Source organism: Gambusia affinis, linkage group LG03, assembly GCF_019740435.1.
Source record: "Gambusia affinis linkage group LG03, SWU_Gaff_1.0, whole genome shotgun sequence".
In the NCBI taxonomy this organism is placed as follows: domain Eukaryota; kingdom Metazoa; phylum Chordata; class Actinopteri; order Cyprinodontiformes; family Poeciliidae; genus Gambusia; species Gambusia affinis.
The window spans coordinates 25,793,189-25,813,185 of NC_057870.1; the positions used below are offsets into that span (position 1 = coordinate 25,793,189).

Consider the following 19,997-nt stretch of genomic DNA (forward strand, 5'->3'; position numbering starts at 1 on the left):
CAGTTTTTACACTGGCTATATTTCAGATGTTTCCTTTTTTGTTAAAGTTCAACTTGGTTATAAATATTTGGTAATGAGCATTTTCTTGGCTCTATTAGTAGGAAGTCATTCAGTGGAGATGAGGTGCAGTGCAGTGAGATCTGTGAATGGATTTTATTGACATCTGTAAAATTGAGGTACAGAAGCAGATGTAGATTGTAAGAGGCAAACATTGCATTTCCAAACCTTATCAGTAATGAGAATCGTAAGACTACCGTATTTTTCGGACTATAAGCCGCTACTTTTTTCCTACGCTTTGAACCATGCGGTGCGGCTTTTCTGTGGATTTTTCTTCAACCGCCAGGGGGCTCTTTAGCAGGAAGTGAATAATTGGAAATCAAAATTGGAATTCAAAGAAGAAAGTGCTAATTTTCATTTAGAACAAGCACATGCTAACAGCAGGCATGATGGAGAAATTTCTTCAAACTCGTATGATGCAGCTTTTAAATTGAAGGCTATTGATCCGGCAGTACAGGAAGGAAATAGAGCCACTGCTCGGCGTGAACGCAATCATGGTTCGGCATTGCAGATTTATTAGAATGCTGCCCTCTGCTGCAGAAAACCGAGAGCGGCGGAGATACCAGCGGTTTATAGCCCGGTGCGGCTTATATATGTACGTTTCCAGTTTTATTTAAAATAAATAAATAAAATTGTGGGTGCGGCTTATAGTATGGTGTGCTCTGGAAAATACACATATTTCTTTTAGAACAGTAAGGATGTGCTAAAAGTCAGATTATTTTTCCTTTAAGAGTTTACTTTAAAATAATTTGAAGAATTTGTGCAGAATGATAGACCAACTGTTTTTTAATAATAACAGACTAATAACAGATTGGTCACCTCCATGCCACGCAGCATTGATGCAGTCATTTATGTAAAAGGAGACCCAACCAAGTACTGGCAGCGGAGAAGTATTTCATATTTTTCAGAAGCCTGACGTTTCCCTTGAAAAATACACTTTTTATTGAGCTTATAATCACATTTTCTCACACCCCGAATTCTGTTTTCTCTCTAAGCCATAGTCATCACTACAAGAAATTAAGGCTTAAGTATAATAAATCATGAATTTTTGTATTTATTTATTGTAGATGTAACATGATTCATAAATCCTTTTTGCACAGCATGGGAAAAGCACAGCTGGAGACTCCGACAGTAAGATTCAAACAAGCACTACATATTAATATGCATTCTTAGTGGTGTAAGTCTCCCTGAATACCAGTAGATGGGAGTATATAGCTCCTAAGAAACTTCAGATTTATACATGAACTCAGGTCTGCCACTGCTGGCAATTAATACGAATTGTCTGGAATGAAACGGGCAACTTTTTTGGTCTTGCATCTGAACTAAGTATGTGGACAGTTTAACTAGCCTTTATAAACCATAGAATGTGGTGAATTATAAAAATTGTAAGAAGAAAAGACATTTGACGTGGAATAAAAAGAGCTGAACTGAGTGACAGGTGCTTATATGGATGCATTGTGGGAGCCTACAGCAAGAAGGTTAAAAGTCAAAGTGAAGTTAAAAGGCTAACCTCAAGACCCCTTGCAGCCCACCCGCAATGATGTATTGGGTATAAAGGAAGGACCTGAGGCAGCTTGATAGTTACAAGGGTTATATGTGGTCATTTAAAGACGAGATGATAAAACAAAGCCGTAACGGAAATATTGCAAAACGAGGAAAGCTTATAGAAATTGTCACAATGGCTAAAAACATTAGAGGAGTTGACTTGTTTGATCACGTGTTTCTGTTGATAGATGTCCCCCTGTGATGCTGAGCTAGAAACTGAATGAACAAATTAGCCACAGAGAATAAAACTGTGTGGGTGCAGTTTCCCACCCGGTCTTCCATTGTAATGTTTCACTGGATGGTGCAAGTTGTCTGCTGGGCTCTTTTATTTTGGCACATTATTCACAATTCACCCTGTTATTTCATTGAGACACTGGAATGCACACAGGAATGCCCCTAAGAGTGTTTGCTGACACTTGCGACCGCTCCGTTCTCAGATGTAGACAAAGATGGTTTTGAGGTTCACATAGTTCATTCTTCCCTAGGAAACATGGGGAGCTGTGAAGCCGTCACACAGCATATTGCAACACTGAAGATCTGAATGGAAACTTGACACTCCTGTTACTAAAGGAGGAGTCTTGATGGGGGTACTTGATTTGATGCTAAAATTAATCCCCACTGTTTGATTTTTTTTTAAAACTCTCTAAAAGAGAAACACTTGCATGCAGGCGAATGGAGAACTGCTACTGGATTTGTTTAGGTCTCTAGCCTGTACGTAAATGATATGCTCTTGTCCTCCTCTTTGTGAAATGTGATGCTGGGGTCCATTCAGAAATAAACTGTCTCTAATTAGAGCTATTATGCTGATTTTCACTTGTGTCCCATGCAGAACAGAGTTTTTGCTCTCCACTGAGACATCTCTGGAAAATTGCTGCCAAACAAAAAGCCATCAGTCAACAAAGGCCTTGGCTGAATGGCTCAGCGGCACATAATAGCAGCACATTCCATGATGACAGCATTTAGTCAGCTGTGATCTTCGCTGTGATGAGGGGCGTGACATCAAGAGCTTCGCTGATTTAAGGAACAATGCTGTGGTAATGACACCTGAGTTGTTCTCAAGGTCAAGAAATTAGTAGGTGACAAATCCTCCTAAATTAATGCGCCCACTTATAGCCCACACAAATAGTCCGCCAGACAGACTGCTGATCATGAAAAAATTATCAAACTGATTGATCCGCCGTCTTCATAGAAGATGAGGAAGCTTTTGATGTTTCTGTTTCATATGTGCTGCTGGTTTTCAGTGGAGGATGACTGGGGTGGAGGACAGAGTTTGCTCAACTTTACATTGGTATGTCTGTGTCAATATTGGTCTACTGGCAGACAAAGCTTGCATTCAACAGCAGAGACAGAAGTATTTGAACCGTAATCTGTGCCTCCTACTTGTTTACTGATGAAACTGTTTGTCCATAACTATTTTTTTCTGTTAGCTTTCCCCGTGACAAATAAAAAAATGTACACTCTTTCTCTATTAGTGTCTGAAAACAGCAAAAATCATCTTGGTGTTTATGCTTTATTCTTGAGAGACTGTTTTAAAGGTACTAAAATAATAAATCACATCTGCAACACAAACTGTTTGGTCAGTTCATTTATGATGGCGTCAAAGGCAGCAAAACATCCACAAAGAACAATTAATTTGTTGACAATAATGTCAAGATTTTAGGTAATGGAGTAACAGATATTTAATGTAGTAATTAAACATACTGTAGGAAAACCTGGTTATTTCCCTTTATTCAATGCCACATGTGTAAGAAAAAGCCATCTTTAGGTTAAGCAGCCAACTTGGATGTTGATGTTGACCAAATCCTCTCTGCTTATTCTGCTTCTGGTGTAATTTGTTGGACTAGAAGATTAAAGTTTGATCTTTAATCTTCATTCATTAACTTCATGGGAGAACCTCACACAACCACAACGGCCTGGCAACTCCTCCTCACGATGGTCACCAGCTTCGTTCCACACTGCTGTGGGATGGCAGCATTTGGTGCAAGTCAGCCAACGTGGTTGTTTTGGTCACTCTGCCATGAAGATAACTCTGTCAAGAACAGCACAACCAAACTCATTCACAACTATCTGGTGGAGTTTAGATCAGGGTGTTTCATCTTACTCACTCCTAAGGTTTCTGGCTTTTCTCTGAGAAATCCAATCTTTTGGGGTAGACAGGGTAAACATTTTGGAGGATGTCACTGCTATTTCAAGATATGGATGGGGTGAGTGCCACTTGCTCCAGAACCTCATCTTGATATCTCCCTGCAGTAAAACTGTCTCAACTGCTAAAGCTTTGCTTATGTTCAGCACGGGAGATGCTGCCCCACACAATCACCCTGTCTTCACCAAAATCTGTTTAGCATTAGCATAGAGGATGCTGGTCAACCCAAAAATGCATTTTCTTGACAAACATGGTTCAATTTAAAGGGAAAACAGACACTTCAAAGGTGCAGGATTTATTTTCAAGGAGATGAATATGTAAAACGTGTTTTAGGTGTGTATATTTGCAAACACATAACTACGGTGTTTGAAAACATGACATAAGGAGAAATACATATTGTTAGCAATAGCAAGCCTGTTTTCTGCATTCTATTGATGCACTCAATTTGTCACAGAAATCAGAGCTCGAGATAAGAAATGATGTCAAATCCGACTTAGTTCCAAGAAAGAAAACCTCGAGATTTGCTGGTGCAAAATACTATTACTAAATCAAGCAGTTAAAAATGTAATTATTTCTATTTTATGTGTTAAAACACTGAGGCGACATGCTTGCTAATAGAGGTTTTACAGTGCAATGTGTGAAATCTATTAAGACCCCAGATGTGCTAATAATTAGAGCATAACACATTTTCATGTGTGCAGATGATGTGTTATGTACACGTGTTCCAGTTTGTCTACAAGTGTGTTCACTTTGTTCCAGGTTATTTCAGAAATACAAGAACAATACCTAAAGTTAAAAATCTGAGTAACAGTCAGAAATTAGAAATTAAAAATAACATGTTAATTTGACTTCTGCTTTAAAGTAAAAAATGCTTCAGGTTTGTTTTTCTGTTAGCGTTTTAAAAATGAAAACATAAAAAAATCATAGATTGCTAAAATCTTGAAGTCATTTAACCATTTCACCGATAACACACTTTAATAATCTGCCACTGAAGTAAATAAATTCAAGTCTGCAACATATTTCAGACTTGTCTCGATCTAAGGCTGCCCTGTTAGCTAAAACATTAGAAAGCATTTTTATAAATGTTTCTACCAGTAAAAATAAAGGTTTTATGAATAGTTGGGCAGTGTGGAATAATCCCACTGAGGTTCAATTGATCCACGGCTTGTCGTTGCAGGTTGGCAAGGGTCATCTGGCGGGGTGCAGCCTGGACAGGTCAGCAGTTCATCACAGGCCGACACACAGAGGCTCAGCTGTACACGCACACTCTCACCCATAAGGGCATTTTAGATTAATCAATTGAACTAACAGTTTTGTTTTGGACTGTGGGAGGAAGCGGAACCCGGACAGATCCCACGTGCACTGACAAAGCGCTAGCAAATGCTCCACTGACGTGCAGCGATCGACCCGTGAAATGTGAAGGGAGAAGCAATCAAATAAATAGCAATAGCTAAATAAAAACGTTATATTAAAATAATGCCACGTTTGTTAAAAATGTTCTTCTTTATGTTTATTTTGTGAAGAAAATTAAGCGGGAAAGCTCTTTCGATGTGCCAAAAAAAGCGCCCCCTACAGTCACTGTAAAGCATAGTCATTTAACAAGGTGCCTGTCTGGAAATTGAAATAGGAAAAAGTGGGCAGTTTTTTAATATCAATTAAACACGAAAAGATAAATCAACGCAAATGCAGATTTCTACTCATCCGTATTAGTTTATTGTTTTTTTTTCAAATAAATATCCAGCAACAATTTGTTCGATGGTTTTCCACTGAGGGTCAATACCAAAATATACGCGGGCCCCCATCTATCTTTATTTATTGAACTGTTTCTCCAAAATGGTAAAACAATAAAAAGTAAGAATAAGATGGTGATAAAAGAACAACTTCTAACTTTATTTTATTTTAATACATTTTTTTCCGGGGGAGGTGTCGCTGGATGAAGTCCTTGAAGTTGGCCCCCGTCCTACATTAAACCCCTCTGCCTGAGCTGCGTCTGCTGCGTCCTCAAACAGAGTGCCTTTAAGACCCAGCGGAGTTGGGAGGGAAACCCCGCGGCTGTAGTTGTTTCTACTCTCCGGATTGTCAGCCAGTTATTTGCGGGGAGGCGCTGTAGCCATTTCGCCACATGAAAGCATGATGCGCTGAGCGACCAATATCCGAGTAGTTGGTGGAGAAGAGAAATCAGCTTTGAGGAGCTCCGCGCGCGCGCACACCCGCACCAACTCGCGCGTGATTACGCACGGCGCACAGACACGCACACACTTCCTCCTCGTCCTCCGTGGAAAAAAAAGAGGGAGAGAGAGGAGCAGAGTGAGAGGGCACACGAACTTCCAACTCTCCCATGTGGAAAGCAGAGGTTTGGAGATAAGGTGTATTTTTTCCCCTCTTCGGAGCTTTCCCCCCCTCTGCCCCTCTCTTTCTCCCTCGGAGTGTTTTTCTTTTTCTCCTTTTTTCCCCTCATCCCGGATATTTGTGTTCCTATGAGAGTCTTGCTTGGCGAGAAGAGAAGTTTGGTTGTTTGCCTGGTCGGCTGAGGAGGAGGAGGAGGAGAAGAAGAGTCTGGTTAAAAGTGGGGGGAAGATGGTCCACAACGCCGCTTGGAGAAGGAGCTTCCTTTGCGTCCTGGCGCTCTATCTTGGCTTTGCGTCCCCGCCGTGCAAAGCTCGGCTTTTCACGAACCACTGGGCAGTCAGGATAGCCGGCGGACCCGAGGTGGCCGATCGGATAGCGGAAAAATATGGCTATAGGAACATGGGACAGGTAAGTCACAGACTGCGCCCGGCCAGAGTTGTGTTTGTGCATTCGTGTTTGCTTCAACTCACGCGAGTGGGACGCAGATTTGAAACGAGGCGCAAGTAGGAACCTGAACTAAAACCTCTTCTCCTAACTCTTTCTGCGGCTCTCCGGACCTCAGATCGGGAGAGGGGAGCTGCGGGGAACAAAGACTCGGAGAGCAGGATGGTACAACAGGTGCCTCCTCTCTGGGTTTCCGCAGATTAGTTCAGAAGACAGTGAACTCGCTTTGAGCCTCGCTCACAGCTGTCTCCTGTGTTTGCTCCTCCTGACACAAACGTGAGAGCAGCCAGCGCTGCTTGGCTCTTGATCTTGGACACCTAAAGGTCCTGAGTGGATCCAGCTTATACAACAGGCAGGGTGTGTGAGAGAGATAATAACGGATGATGTTCCCATGGAGAATTTGGATTAAAAGGGAGCAACTTTTTTCTCTTTAGGAGAACTTTTTAGTAGAAAGAAAGCACATTATGTTCCAACATAACTTTTAGTGTTGCACCCCTTGTTTATAGGTTCTACCCTTTGAGAAATGACTGATCGGGTGCTTTCACAAATCGTCTTATCATGGAAAAGTTTTGAGAGTGATAGTGCGGCATTTTAAAATGTTACAACAAATGGCTTGTGATTTCTAAAGTAACTGATCCAACATTGGTATTTATTACTAGATTTAAAATACCCAATTTTGAGTCAAGCCCCAAATTATCCATACCCCTGCCAGATTTAGGTTCAAAGTCCTCTTTTGATTTGACCAACATGTTTGTAGCAGTCCAGCCAGAGTTCTGATCTGAATGGTATTGATAATCTGTGGAGGAAGCTGAAGATTAGGGTGATGGCAATGAGGCATTTCAACCTCAAAGACTCGGAGCTCATCAATCCAAGTGGAAATGTTCAGAAAGCTGGCCAGCATTGATAAGATTATAAATTATAAATAATTATATAAAGCTAATGTTTGTGTTGCTGTTTTTTAATAAAACCAAAGTGTTTTATTCTTCTAAATTGATCCTCGTTCCATGTTGTTTTGCTTATGTTTTGCGAGCTGCCTGTGTGATTTACAATTAGAAACAAACTTTCTGGGTGATTGAAAACATAATTTTAAATCTAGTGGCATGAATAATTGGGTAAACTGCACTTTACCCAATTAAGTCCCTCCTCCATTCAGTTGATTTGATGCGGTAAAGCAAGAGGCTTTTGTATAATGTGGTAGAAAATAACTTCCTAGAACATATTTAAATAAGTAGAAAAAGGAAAATTGAAAGTAACTAACAGCAGGACGCTGTGTCTGTGTCGGAAGGTTTATCCCTTTTCTTCTACATGTGTTTTGACAAAGTTGAAAGAGTGGCCGACAAAAGAAACCCCAAATGTGGACCCCACACACACTCCAGTACCGCCATCATACATGGGCAGCTCATGCCTGCACTTGCCAGTGTTGGGTGTGCAGACAGCACAGAACATGGGGAGGGGGGCATTCTGACAGGTTGTTGTGGGGTAGCCTAGTCAACAGCTATTGAATCCCCACCACCATCCCCTCCCTCTCCACCTTACCCAGCCTGCCCACCCACCGTACTCCCGGAGAGAGTAGGCCTTAATGGCCTCGTTTATCCCCTCTCTTTGACAACAACTAATGTGTTGAATCTCTTCTCCCCACCCCCTGCACCCCCTTCCTCAGACACACTCACACACACGCTCCCAATTTTTCCATACTAACCCCCCGCACATAGGAATTCCCCGGCAGAGTGGGTTGGCGCCCCCAACCCCCGCCGTTCGCCCTGATTTCCATCTCAATATGGAGCACTCATTGGACTTTGACACCTCATAGACAAGAGTTTCACTTCACTTCCTTATTTTGGGGTCAGCTGAAAGCCGCTCCCATGGGATTGATAGCAGCACGCTCTGGTTGCTTAATGTGAACTCTGACATCTCTGTCATAGCAGACCCTCAGCCTGTTTATCAGCACAACATTCATATCACTGTGAAATTCATTTTGGAATATGTTTTCATGTATTATTTTTCACTTTAATGTGCAGGTTTTGCAGTTTAAACCTGCAGAGAGTGCTCAAGTTGGCTGCTTGTAGCAAAGGATAAAACAACAATATGGATGCTAAATTAGGAGAGGGGTTTAATTGGGAGTGGGATCAAGTGCTTAAAGAAAGACAAAGGGGGATGGGATGGAAAAAAATGCTGCATAGGGACAATATGGTCTTCTTTACGGGGTTGGGAAGAGGAAATCAGACAAAGATAAGCACACACTGAGAGATGACAGAATGAGGGGCTGAAAGCTGGGACCATGGATGGACGGATGGATGAAAAGAGTTGGCATGGAGTACGAGAGCACCTCGTTGGGGAATTCTGGGTAATCCTCTTAGCTGTGGAGCCCCCTTCCCAGACTAAGACACTGGTTCAAATTGAGTCTAAATCAGCTGATGAGGCCCCAGACGTGGATATCCGTCCAAATTGGTGTTTAGAAGGGATGGGAGAGGATGTGGATCGCATTGAGAGGGTTGATCATAACCTGGAGCCAGACTGGAGACGCTTGGATCAATAACAACTGAAGATGGTGGTTCGTACAGGGCATTTTTTTCCTTTTCTCTTGTTATTGGGCTTCCAGAATATGTGTTGGTTACTGGGTTAAGGGTGGAAAGGTTCTAGGATTTGACAAAAACTGGGGAAAACAAATGCAGTCTAAAAAAATAAAGTTTGCAAGTTTCTGAAAAGGTAACTTGACAACCCAGAGGAGATAAGAACGGAATCCAGAAAACATTTCAGATAAAATGATTAAAAAAAGTTTTTTGTGTTGTGAAATGTTGCATTTTTTAAAACCAGTGCTGTTTAGGTTTCTGTGCTTCTCATTTTGTTTTGTGAAGGACTATGCTCCACATCTACTTCTTTCACAATTTAATTCTGTTGTTGATGCTCAGGCAGAATATGGTGCTGATCATTTCACCCAATTACAGTTTTGTGATATTGAATTTTGGTTGTTTTGCAGCCACATCTTTTTTTTGCTTTTTTTTTTAAAAGGAAACCACTACATTAAATTGATGCATCAAGTAATTTTCTATAATCCTAGTCTGCTCAAAGGAAACATGGTTATGTGCCTCTGATAAACGTCTGCTAGGAGGAAGTTGGTGAAATAAAGTGAGTCAAAAAATTATGCTCCTATTACCCCCTCATAGATTTCTTTTGCTTTTTCTTGCTACCACACTGAAATGTTTTGTAGGGCTTTTTGGTATGAAAACCCTGTTTCAGGTTATACCACTTCATCTTTTTTTTAAAGATGATCTTTGACTAGGCCTTTTCATAAACGTCGTTTTTCTGTTTTAGTCATTCCAAAATGGACCTACAGATCACTGTCCCAGCACTGGGCGGCCAGGATTTTCTAATGAGATCAGAATTACTGGTTCCATCAATAATTAGGCAAATTCCTTATAGTTCATAGCAGCTGCATCAAACAATTACCAAGTTTAACTGGCAGCTTGACCATCTTTTTGTTTTTGTTTTTTCACCAGATGTAATGGGACACATGTCCCAAAAAGCTAGTCAGCAGAATACTTTCCCAAAGGATTTAGGGATCATGAAGACGTATTATAGTAAAACTGAGACAGGTATTTGTGTCCTTTGTAAGCAACTGAGCAGCGGTTTTCAATAGATGCATTTTTTCTCACTCTCTATTTTATTGTTGAGTCATGAACGCTTTCATTTTAGATGTTGTTGACTCCTGGATGAGTTGCTGATGGGTTATTGGACTAATTTTGGTTGGCAAACTGCTTGTTAGACGCCTGAGTGTTTCTGTGGTTAGCTGGAGCCCTAAATTGTTAGAATGAACTTGGCCTCTCTTCCAGATTGATAAAATCAGCTGCATTGTTTGTCAATTGTTGAATTTCTTGAGATTGTTAATTTTTGAGATCCATTTCCTGCTTTGTGTCGTCCGACCAGCTCCTTTTTACTGATTTCTTGATTTCATAGATCTGTCACAAGTTGGGCTTTTCTTGTATCCTAGTGAAATGAAACCAGAAGAATGTGGTTAATCACACTTAATTTAAAAAGCGGCCAATGCTCCAAGGTGCGGCACTGAACAGTTATTTTTAAACCTGTTCTCTTCAGAAGCGTTTCTGCTTCTGATACAACTGTCCATAAGTAAAAAACCTTGACTTCTGCTCTGTCTGGACTCACTACAGCTTGTTCTTTTAAAGCAGTTCTGGTGACGTGAACATATTCTGCCATATTTCATTAGTCACCTGGTCTACAAAGTGATCAGAACAATAATCAATCCTCACAGGGTGGCTGGTAATAGGACAAAATGGCAGTGTGAGGATATTAAATTGGGGTTTGAATTGCCAGTGGTGCAACCTGATCTGAATTGGGCAGAATCATTCAGAGTACATTTGTGTGTAATTTTCTCAGCTTCTTGTGTTGTGATTGTCCCTCTGTTTGATATAAAAGGAAAGCAGTAATGTGATTAAAGTTCGAATTCCTATTTTGACCGTCTGAGTTGTTGCATCATTGTTTATTTGGGCAATGTGTGTGTTTTGTTGAGTTCCCTAGAGAACTCTCCAGATGAGATGAAAATTTAATTTAATCTGGGAAAAAGTCAGGGTTACAAAGCATTGGGTATCCACAATCCTGTGTTTTTTCCCTCTCATTCAGCCTACAAATCATTCTGCTGTTTTTATTGAGAACGTGCAGCAGATTGTTGTAGTTGGATAACATCTGTTGCCCTTGGAAGTACCTGCATGTATACCTGTGATCATAGGTTGTCATAACTACGGTGACAACTCCTGCCTCTTTTTAAAGCAATTAAAAAGAGAGGCGATGAGGACATGTTGAAGCTTTGCTAAGGGGTGTAGATGTGAAGCTATTTGCAGTTACTTGTTTCTCATCTCCTCTCAGAGTAAGCTGGAAATTGCGGGCGTGTGTTGGAGCTGAAAGCTGATCTAATGGACTCTGTGGTGGTGGATCTCTGCCGTGGAGCAGCGATGCACCACAGGACCCCTGGCAGCCATGACAGTTTGATCATCTGAAGGATTGAATGGTCTTTATCAATTATTAAAACTAATCACCTTCCAGCAGCTTGCCTGCTGTCTACCATTGTTGTTTCTGTGTATCATTTGTCCCCTTTCCCTCACAGTCATTAAAAGGTCGTGTTTCCTTTTGTCTCGGGTTTCACCTTTTCTCTGACTGTTATTGCTGTTGTTTTTAAACTTTTAGGAACAAGAAATATTAACAAACATTAAATTAAATTAGCTCTTGGTAGTCACTTGTAGAGTACATTTCTCATGGAAACCTATAAATTGCTTACACTGTGTGCTGCAACTGTGGAGAAGTTTATCCACACCTGTACAAATTACCATCATAAAGGCACCTGATCAGACCTTCACACATTTTGTAGCACAAAAAGAAACTAACAGCCAGGAAGTGTGAGGAGGAGTGTGTCTTATCCTCCATCAAGTCAAGTTACACACTTGATATTATGGAGTTGGTGTCCCACTCTCAATGACATCTTGTAGATGTTCTCCTGCTGCAACTCATCAGAATCAATTGAATGGGTTTCCTACACAACATAGCAACACGCTAAGGAAATCATTCAATTACTTGATACAGGTTTGCAGGGGCAGATCTTAGATTTTTATGATGGTGGACCCTGATAAATGGAATTGATTAATCTAGAATGACAATACATTGGGGTATCTTTGGGTACAGACAGTTTATCTACAGGAATCACATCATCGGTCTTAGGAGCTCTACATACAGATGCCTTCATGTCACAATTTTTATTGTTGTTTAAAACCATTTTGTGAATGCTTCACAGTCTGGATTAGCTCATCTGATTGGTATCAGTATTTATTAATCTCAGAAGATCAAGGATGTTTAGGAACTACCCCACTAATTTAGCAAAAACAGCAGCTATGAGCATAAAGCCTCATAATGGATGATATACTAAGATAGACAATTCAAACTCAAGAGCCAAGTAACTTACATTATGCAAGAACTAATCCAATTTGTATTAATATAAAACCTGGCGGCTCTCTAGTTTATCTCAAATTAGGCAAATCAAAGACAAAACTATCTCAGGAGTGTTAAACGTTTCTCTGAAGTGGTTGTTGGTCTCTGATCTGGAAGTAGAAAATGGTTCTTTTCTGTTGCTCAGCTTTGTCTTTTTGCCAAGATATGCACCAGTTTATCAGTGCCAAATCTGGCTGTGGTGGATCTCATGCAGTCACTGAAACCAGTGGAGCACCGATTAGCATCTGAACTGGTTTGGGGGAAAAAATCTCATTACGACCTCTAAAATAAATGGAGATTTGTGATTCTGATTGTTATAAAATGATACAGACATTGTTAGTCAATTAAACAAAGGCACAAACTACATCACAACGTCGCAGGACTGTTTGGATGGAATATTTGGTAGAAAATTAGATTTCAAGTGTTATGCATTCGCGCTTTGCATATTTGTCCAGTTGGATAGGCTTTAGTTGCCTTTACTACCCGTAACTGATAGTTCAGCTTTTAGTTCAGATACTAAGACTTATGGAGAATAATGTTGTCTAAGGCAGCAGCTGCACAATATATTGCACATTTATTGTTCACTGTACGCAATATGCATATCGCAAACAACTATCGGAGCTGAAATACAATGCAACCAATGTATTATGCTTGCAAATATGATATCAGTTTTTTAAAGCAGCATGAAACATTTTGGATGGTGATCAAGTCATGCCTCATAATGGCTTGACTTGAACATACTGCTCAAGTCATGAAGTCTTAAAAACTACACGCCTCAGTCAGGATCAACTTTTCCAATAAAACCTTGTGGTAGAAATAATCAATTATCTTTTTGTTCCCGTAGCTGGTCAGACTGTTTCTGGTCTATATACACCGTTTGCTTATTTATGAACTGCAAATTGCATTGCTATTACAATCTTAAGATATTATTGAATGTTTTCATAATGTCCTGCATCCTTAATGTTGGCAATGTGTAATGATAAAAAAGGAAAATGTGGATTATTTATAGAAAACGGTCATAACGTTTTTGCAATTAAGTCATTAATACTTTCTCTACACAAAAGAATTGCCCTAATAGAAAAAAAAACATGTCTCTATCTAGAGCAAATAGCTTTTCTTTGTATTTGTTTGTATTTATGAAATTGACATCAAGGAAATACAAACCATCATGTCTATCTCAAAACACCTGGACTGTCAAATATCATCATTTCTTCCGCCCACTCCTAGTTCGTCATAATATCATGTTTCAGTTACATATTTTTCTGATGTGTAGCTTTGGTCACTGTTGTATCAGAACTCTGGTAACATTTATAATAGAATTTATTGGAATAATCCATTTATGTTCTATGGTTTGGTTGTCTCAAAATGCTTCATCACTGCCTTACTTTAACATATCAATAAGTACAAATAACATTGATATTTATGCATTAATGTCTGCATGTGTGCTTTGCAGATCGGGGACCTCAAAGACCACTATCACTTCTTCCACAGTCGGACTATCAAGAGATCAACTTTATCGAGCCGTGGTCGCCATAGTTTCATCTCCATGGAGCCCAAGGTGAGCCTGTGGCCTGCTCTAGACCTGCTGTGTAGACACATGCTCCTGTCTGTGGTTCTGTGTCTGTCGATGGGTTGACTGGCTCAGTTGACTCGGTTGGATCTCTCCTGACTCTGTAATCAAGCTGCTATTCAGGGTGACAGCTGAGGATACTGCATGTGTTACTCAGAGTCATGCAGGTGGTTCGGTTTATTAGGTCATTATGTGGATGAATATTGTTCTGTCAAAATGGGGTTTTGTCTAACTGGAAGGCTGAAGCATTATTTTTTTTTTTTTTTGCAGAAAACTGTTCTGGCCCATACAAGTACAGACTATACAAAGGGACTGCATTTCTGACACAGAAATTGTTAATCTTGTCTTAATCTAACACACACTGCTGCACAGTTAAACCTAGAATTACTTGTATCCCTGGCAGATTTGAGTTTTAAATTATTGTCATTTAGTCTAGAATTTAAAGTAATAATAAAATTGCTTGATTACATTTTAAAACTCTTTAATCAACAGTACAATCTTTATTTACAATACAGCAATCAAAACCTTCATTTGCTGACCAGATTTTTGAATGTTTCCACATTAAATGCTGGTAATATCACACTATATCATAGTTAAACTTCTGAGTTCATTTTGCCATTTCTAACTCAAAAAACTCAAAGTCTTGTTAAACATTTTACTACTGAATTTATACATAGCGTTTGTTCCAAGATGTCAATTTCTACAGCTTTAATATAGACTGTTTTCTAGTTTTAGGCGTTAAGTTCAGTTTTGCCTCAAAAGGAACCAGAACGTAACCGTGTTAATCAGATATTTTACTGTGCCACAGTACAAAGTTCATGGTCTCCACCTTGAACACTGCTGTGCGTCAAACCTCGTTTATCACTCAGACTGTTGAGGCTTTAGGTGCAGCTTGACCCAAAATGCAGCCACAACATTTGACAAAGTTTTCAGAGAAGTTCTTTGGCTAAAGAAAATTTTTTTTTTTCTTATTGCAGACTTTTCTGCCTGTAGTCCAAAACCTTTGTCTTGACCTAATTTAGACAGGTACTATGTAAAGTTTTCACTCCTGTGTTCGCAGGCAGATCTGTAAAAGCTACTTCTGAGGGAACCATGCTAAAGTGGACATTTTCACCATGGCTGAAAATTAAATGAAGTTTACTTGCATTATGCTGTATTATTTAAGATTTCTGATAAATGTATGTAATAGTTGTGTAAATGTTGGATGAATTTTTATTAACAAAGAGTGTAATGACACATTTTAACAATATGTTTGTGAAAGCAAAATTTTCACAGTTGAAGTTTCTAAAAACACAAAGATCTTTTAAATAATTTGAAATTGGCAGCAAACATACATTGAATTGCAGATGTTGGAAAAGAAAGTAGTGGGATGAAATGGTTTGGTTTGCTTACCAGAAAAGGGTAGAAAGCCCTAATCTTTTATCTTTAACGTATTTTGCCTTCATCTTCCTCACTCCAGCTTGTTTAGATCTGCTTTTTTATGAAGTGGGTCACATTTTCATACAAGCTGAGGCTTGACTGGGAAAACTACAGACATGAATGCATGAAGAGCAGTAAGGATCAGTAAAGATGCATTACAGTGTTTAAGCTGCAGTGGAGAGTCAAAGAACAAGAGACACCACCTGTCACCTCCTTTGGTATACACCTTGTCGTCTTATAGCTTGGTTCATGTTGTGTTTTTTTTGTTTTTTATTCCATTCATCTATTGTTCTTTACCTATGCTCCTTTGATTCCCTCTTTTGTATACTCGTCTCCAGTCCTGGTTCTTCTGTCTCCTTGCCCTCTTGGGCTCGACACTGTGCCTGTTGGATGCAGGTCCGATGCCAGCTGGCTAAGATACAGATTTTAACAGATTGGATGAGGAACAGAAGGTTAACTGAGAGAAAACTGAAAGGGAGATGAACCATAGAAACTAAATGAAGAAAGCCTTGGCCGTACAGTAATTGAGCTGTCAGCTTTTATCCCTACAGAGCGGACCAGTCTGTGTTTGGGTCTCAAACCGATGGCCAGTTTGCTCCAGCTGAGTCTGGCGCACTGCTAATGATGTTTTGCAATCGGGTTTTGTGATGACAGCCATGCACGTTTTTATTTTTTTGTGTGTGTACGAGTGAGTCAGATGGGTGTAGCAGAGCCATGAAAAGACTCACCCTGCCATCCCCAGTACTTACTGGCACGCACGTTACCATGGCGATGCAGCACAGATTACCAGTTTATGTCACCTGACTAAACGTGGTGTCACTCGCCTGTCGGGTCATTTTCCAATACAAAAGGAGGTCACGATGCTGAGAAGCATCCCAAGAAGGCTACATGTGGCAGAAACGAGTCTGTTGGTTGCGTTCGTTTTAAATTCCTGAAATTTGTCTTGAAGATTTAAACTGAGGAAACGTTTAAAACCATTAAATTAACTCCAGTTCACATTGTGCATTGTTTAGATTCAAAAATTATCTGTATAATAAAAAGCTAAACTAAATCAAAAAGCTGAACGCTTGAGGTCTCAATTAAATCCCTCTGTTTAGTCTTTAGTATATCTACCACACACCTTCACAGAACAGCTGTTCTTTACTATGGGCCTCGCAAAGAGTTGGTGACATTAGAACACCGGTTTTATTTATTTCTGTTAGTGATAAAATTGAACACATTGGTGATTAAAAACATGAATATACAAGTGCTTCTAAACTACTTCTAGAACCACTTTGTTGGAAAAATTCCCCCAAGGAAGTGCAAATTGAAACTTTATGGCATCTCAAACTCAAAAGATAAACCTGTCAGGATATACTGCTCAAAGATCAAAGTCTTTAAGGTTTGATAAAACTCCTTGGAGAAACAGCCATGCATGTTAACACTTGATAAAATTAGAAACATTAGTTATAAGTTTGATTCATTTTCCTGGAGTAAATTGGCATTCATTAGTCTCCTTTCCAAGTTGTTTTGGTGATTTTATAAATGCTCATGACAAGTTTTACAGGAGCTTTTAGATTAAATCGGCAGTAGTGAAAAGAACAAAAGTTGTTCTACAAAACACTCTAGTTTAACACAGTTGTCTTATCTTACAGAAAGATGATGGAAAGCCACATAGAAATCCATTTTCACTTTTACCTTGTTCAGCTGCTTTTTTTAAGTTGCACAATGCACATCACAACAATACATCTCTGTTGTTTTAGTTATTCCAGAGTCCAGAGGTCGGCCCTGGCCCGGTGTGACGTGTCCGGTTTATTTATGGGTGACAACAATTAACCGTGTCAACATGACTTGCCGCACTGCAACAATCCTAGAGTGTTTATGGCTTAAAGATAAAAACATGATCCAGTTGAGAATTGCCTCTAGATTCAGATCAGCTAATGTTTTATATTATTGCTATATGAGAATAAAAGACGGATAAAAGACTTTTACTCGATTCCACTCAATGTGGAATCGAGTAAAAGCTGGACTCAGACGTTCTAGTGCCATCAAAGAGAACTGCTTACTTTTAGGTTGCAACATTCTTCTTGGTAATTTGCAAAGTTGCTGTGAGTAATGCCGTTTGCAACGTTAATGTCTTAAGAGTGAAAGCTTGAGAGATATCACAGATTTTTTTCTTACATTATTATTAAAATACAAAATGAAAATAACTGTTACCGTTAGACTGAATTCACCTCAAAGGGACGAAGAGGGATTAGCCCGTAACTGCATGTGGAGTAGTTTTGTTAACGACATGAAAGCACGAGGAACCGTTGATAAGACACTCTGCTGTCACGGCCTGACATCCTGTTGCTGCAGGAGGCATCATCAGAGCAGTTAATCACATAATAAATCAAAATAAACTTGATAATTTCCATTCTACTGATTGATATTTTTTGGAGGGCAGTTTTTTTGACAGGTTTTATAATCTATTGTTTCAGTTGTGTTTGATTTTTATTTCTGTTTTATTTATTGTTTTGGGTATTTTGTTTATTTATTTGGTTATTTCAAATATCTCCCTGTTCCAGTGGGAGTTTTTTTGTTTGTTTGTTTGTTTTTTTACAAAATTAAAGTTTATTGTTCTTGAGAGGACAAACTTTTCGTTATTCTGGCGCTATCATTATATTACTTGAAAATGATCTCAAAACAACATCATCGCAATATCAACTTATTGCCCACAGAATTTGTTATTGATACAGGCCTACGTACATCACAGCCTGTCCTAAATATCTTGAGGTCATCTCAATGTTTAAGCGACAACTTGGCAGAAAGAGCTGCAGTCATACGAGACCAAAATGTTCTTCTTTGGGACCAACTTGGCCCAATTTGTTTGGTGGATTCTTATACCTTCACTGTTTGGGGAGATTTTTCATCTAGGGATTCTCAGAAAGAAACTTTATTTCCTCAGCCAGAACAATGAAGACTGGCAAAGCAACAAAGAGGAAGCACATAAAGAGGTGGCCTTAGTCTCCAGATCCCCGTTCTACAGAAAATCTGGAGGAAGCTGAAGCTTTGAGTTGCCAAGTGGCGGTGAAGAAACCTAAAGAATTTAGAGTGTTTCTGCAAAATGCCCCCTGACATCTCTGCAAACCTAAAGGCCAACTACAAAAAACATCTCTGTATTGTGCTGGTCAGTGAAGGATTCTCAAAGTAGTACCAAATCAAACTAGTTGTTTTACTCACTGAGGAGCAAAGCAACTTTTAACTTTCATTTAAAGAGATTTTGTTATATTTTCGTGTATTTTCTCATTCTCCACATTAAAATTAGCCGTTTAGATTGAGCTGTCCCGTCCTGTCTGCGGAGCTTGGATGCTGCGTTTGATCAGTCCATGTCTCTAAACCGTCACCCAAGGCAGCTGGTACGAAACTCTTTCTTTCACTTGAGAAATCTTTCTAAATTAAGAAGGCTGGTGTTAGGACATGGATTAGAGAAGATCCTCCATACTTTTATTCCTTCTTATTTACGTTATTCTGCAGCCTCACTTTCTTACTAAAACCAAGCAGAGGACGCAAACATCAGCTCTGTGTTAATGTTTCTGGACGGCTACCAGGTACTTTTAGAGTTCCCTTTAACATGCTGCTGTTAACCTTTAGGGCTTTGCAGGGTGAAGCTCCTTATTTATATCTCTGACCTCAGCCAACCAGAGGTTCTGGTCGGGTCCTCAGACCGGCTTCAAAACCTGTAAATGTGGATATTCATACCTTGACTGCATAAGGTGCTTCTCTTGTCTTTTTGTGGTATTGACACCATTGACTACTTTAAAAGTCAACTGGTGACTTTTTATTCAGCTAAACTTTTAGTTTTTACCATCTACTGTTATTCTTTGTCCTTTTTTTTCCTCTTATTGTTTGTATGATATTTTAAAGCATGTTGGGAGTTTTATCTTTCAAAGGTGGGGTGCAGTATTTCAGCTTCCCAACATACATTTTCTTTCAAATATCTCACTTTTGATATTTATGCCAATATATAAGGAATAAGTGAATTTGTGAATATTTAACCATGACTAGGTGGAAGCCCAGTGATTATATTAAAGCTGCAATATGTAATGTTTTTAAAAATATTTTTCACAAATTTGTTAAAACCACCAGTATGTCCTGACAGTATGAGACAGATTATCTGTGACAAAATTGAGCTCCTTTTCTTTGAGGTCCTTCTGTTGTTTGCAGAAACACACTGCTTCTGGTCAGAAACAACCAATCAGAGCCAGGAGGTGGGGCTTAACGCTGTCAATCAACCGACATGTACATGCTGCTCACACCCTCTCCCTTGCTCTCTGCTTCGCTAGAACGTCCTCCCCTCGCCGGAGCCTGCCTTAAATAACCAGATCTGTTGATCAGTCTTAAAATGTGCTACAATTTGGCCTCACACAGTTAATATTTAATTTTTGTATCACTTTTGAAAGTGTTTGAATATTTTGTCAGACTTTTCAAAGTGAAATAAATATCTTGTGTATTTGCTCA

General features: G+C 39.5%; 1 protein-coding gene across 5 annotated transcripts in view; it reads left to right on the plus strand.

Moving 5' to 3' along the window:
- Window positions 1-5,748: 5,748 nt before the first annotated feature.
- The window catches only part of pcsk5b (proprotein convertase subtilisin/kexin type 5b), a 93,113-nt gene continuing 78,864 nt past the window's right edge, over window positions 5,749-19,997 (plus strand). Inside the window, exons 1-2 of one of the 5 annotated variants that reach the window (XM_044112605.1) lie at window positions 5,749-6,502; window positions 13,983-14,087. In XM_044112605.1, coding sequence (XP_043968540.1) covers window positions 6,323-6,502; window positions 13,983-14,087 — 285 coding nt within the window. In that variant the 5' untranslated portion in view covers window positions 5,749-6,322. The remainder of the gene's footprint in view (window positions 6,503-13,982; window positions 14,088-19,997) is intronic. The other 4 variants (XM_044112602.1, XM_044112600.1, XM_044112604.1 and 1 more) reach the window with 4 other exon arrangements.